The sequence below is a fragment of the Aegilops tauschii genome, chromosome 1 (genome assembly GCF_002575655.3).
Source record: "Aegilops tauschii subsp. strangulata cultivar AL8/78 chromosome 1, Aet v6.0, whole genome shotgun sequence".
NCBI classification, from domain to species: Eukaryota; Viridiplantae; Streptophyta; class Magnoliopsida; order Poales; family Poaceae; genus Aegilops; species Aegilops tauschii.
In genome coordinates, this window is record NC_053035.3 from 279,132,501 (window position 1) to 279,135,051 (window position 2,551).

Genomic DNA, 2,551 nt, shown 5'->3' on the forward strand with positions numbered 1-2,551 from the left:
CATAGCTTACACCAAAAGCACAAAGGAACCTCCCGGCACTTCCTATTCTACACAGACGCCGTCGCATATCATCCTCACATCTCATGCATGCACGAGCCGTCGCGGTGTACTACTACCAGTCAGCAGTTCAGCACCCATCCGAGTCTGACCGACCCGGCGGATCGACAGGGCGACCGATCGATCGATCAGCTAAGCCTAATTAACGAGCTACTTTTGTCCCGTCCTATGAGTAATAATCTTGGCTGGGCCTTCGTTTCCCGCTCCGGCCGGGACCCTATTCCGCCGCCGCTATCACCTCTCCTCCTCCCCTATTTAACAAATCCCACTGCATGCACAAGCAACATGGCCAAAGGTCAAGGTACGTATGTACATGCAGAATATGAAGCTAACTAAGCTGGGCAGAGCACCAACCAAATCCCGGTCAGTCAGTTAAATCTTGGCGAACTCGCCTTCTCTGCACACCCCGACGTTGATCGTCATCGACCGGTTTTCCCCCTTCTTCGGCGACGATATCACCTTGCAGCAATTTCTCCTCGGAGACTGCGCGATTTGCAATGGCAGCAATGAACTCGTGAATTAACGACCAAAAATGTGTATCGTGTTTCAAGAATGGAAAGGGAGAAGCAAAAGCAGCGCGCGTGTGTGAGTGTGCTTACCCTTTTCCAGAGATCGGGGTCGGGCTTCTTGAGGACGACGATGTGGTCGAGGAGCGCGGCCGGGTCGGCGATGCGCCATCGGCAGGGCGGCGGCTTCACGCGGTGCCGCTCGTACTCCGTCACCGTCACGTTCCGGCGCCGGTCCATCCGCGAGTCGCGCATGTAGTACACGTTGGGCTTCTGGCACGGCTGCCGCGCCACGGGCCGCGTGTTGAACGAGTAGGCCGTGTAGTCGGCGCGCCGGTACCAGTTGAGGAACGACCGCACCGGCGTCTCCATCTCCCGCGGCGACAGCACCCCGCGCACCACCATCACCGCGAACCCCCACGACACCGACACCGTCCACTGGTGCTCCCCGTCGTAGCATACCGACTGCTGGGCCACCGCCGCCGAGTCAAGCCGCACGGGGCCGTCGTACAGCTTCCGCAGCGCCCCGGCCCGCGACGGCGTCGTCGGGAACACCGGCTCCAGGAAGTCGAGGTGGTGCAGCGTCACCAGCGGCGCCACGGGGTGCGCGCCCAGGAGGCCCAGCACGTCGCCCCACAGGTCGCACTGGTGGAACCCCGGGTGGCGCGTCAGGGGCACGCCCAGCTCCGACATGCACGCGTGGATGCGGTCGTCGCTGCCGTACAGCGCCGGGTACCGGTGCAGGCACCCGTCCTGCATCTTGGCCAGCTCCTCCGCCAGCGCGCGGCTGATGGCGAAGCCGCCGCCGCCGAACGCCATGCCGTAGGAGAAGATGAGGTTCTGGATGTGGCTCTCGGACGGCGACCCGATGTAGTACGGCTGCGTGTGGTCGTACCGGGACAGCACGTGCACCAGGTTCTCCGGGAGGAACACCGTGTCGTCGTCTCCCATGACGAACCACCGGACCCCCGGGAGGCCGAGGCGGTAGCTCTCCGAGACAATGCGGGAGATCCGCAGCGCCGACCGGCTGCCGGCCCCGTGCGTGTACGGGAACTTGGACGTGTCCGAGCTCACCATGATCGCCGGGAGCCCCGTGCGCGAGCTCTTGGAGTAGAACTCCTCCACGGGCTTGTCCATCCATACGAACCCTCGCATCCGCCCCGGCCGCCACCACAGCTTGATGTACTCCTTACGGCTCTCCCACAGCGCCGACGAGGCGCCGATGCCGAACACGATGTGCCGCAGCCCGGTGGGCGCATCGTCCGCCGACACCATCGGCGGCCTCATCGAAGTGTTTGACGAGGATGCATTCGGGTTGGCCACCACGAAATGCACCATGGCGCCGGCGCCCTCCGGCGAGCACCGCGGGTTGTAGATGGGCGAGATCGCGGCGACGACCATGTACAGGAACAGCACGGGCAGGACGACGTAGAGGAGGATGCCGTAGAGGAAATAAGACCTGGGCTTGCCGGCTGAGGCACCGCCGGCGCCGCTATGCATGCCGTTGGCCGGCTGCTTATCGCCGGCCCCTCCTCCGCCCCTCATTCCAACGCCCTCGTCGTGATCGATCGCAATGGCCAGGCTTGATCGACGAGTTGCTAAAAGTGGCTAGTGTGCTAACGGTGGTCAGGTCGTTTTGTTCGTTTGTGTGAAGGGCAGGTGTGCGTTCGTGGCAAACGGCAAAGGAGCAGTCGACACGGACATTTGTGCCGGCGCCGTGGCCTGGTCAATGGCATGTTCGCCTTTCTTGGATCTGGCCGGTGGTGTTGTGCGGGTTCATGCCGATGCAGCGAACAGACGACGGAGATGAACTCGCATGCATGGAGCCACTCTAGACTAGATTCAGTGGGCGTATTTTGTGCACTTCGTACATACTCATGCACGACACGCCTTATCGTGCACGCACAAGCGATAGAGACAGGACACATTATGTGCTTTATAAAGGACTGGTGCTTTATAAAGGACTGGTATAATATGTTCGTGCGTTG

At 61.7% G+C, this 2,551-nt stretch overlaps 1 protein-coding gene across 1 annotated transcript; it reads right to left on the reverse strand.

The window, feature by feature from the left end:
• Nucleotides 1-417: 417 nt before the first annotated feature.
• On the reverse strand, nucleotides 418-2,140 carry LOC109742041 (uncharacterized). The gene is made up of 2 exons (XM_020301126.3): nucleotides 657-2,140; nucleotides 418-540 (listed from the first exon to the last, which is right to left on the reverse strand). Exons 1-2 carry the CDS (start codon nucleotides 2,106-2,108, stop codon nucleotides 430-432), a joined length of 1,563 nt encoding a protein of 520 aa, XP_020156715.1. The 5' UTR covers nucleotides 2,109-2,140; the 3' UTR covers nucleotides 418-429.
• Nucleotides 2,141-2,551: the final 411 nt, after the last annotated feature.

Excerpts from the sequence above, each read along its gene's own strand:
- LOC109742041 (XM_020301126.3), bottom strand. The coding sequence starts at position 2,108 with ATGAGGGGCGGAGGAGGGGCCGGCGATAAGCAGCCGGCCAACGGCATG. Across the intron at positions 541-656 it reads ACCCCGATCTCTGGAAAAGG|TCTCCGAGGAGAAATTGCTG; the intron begins GTAAGCACACTC and ends CAAATCGCGCAG.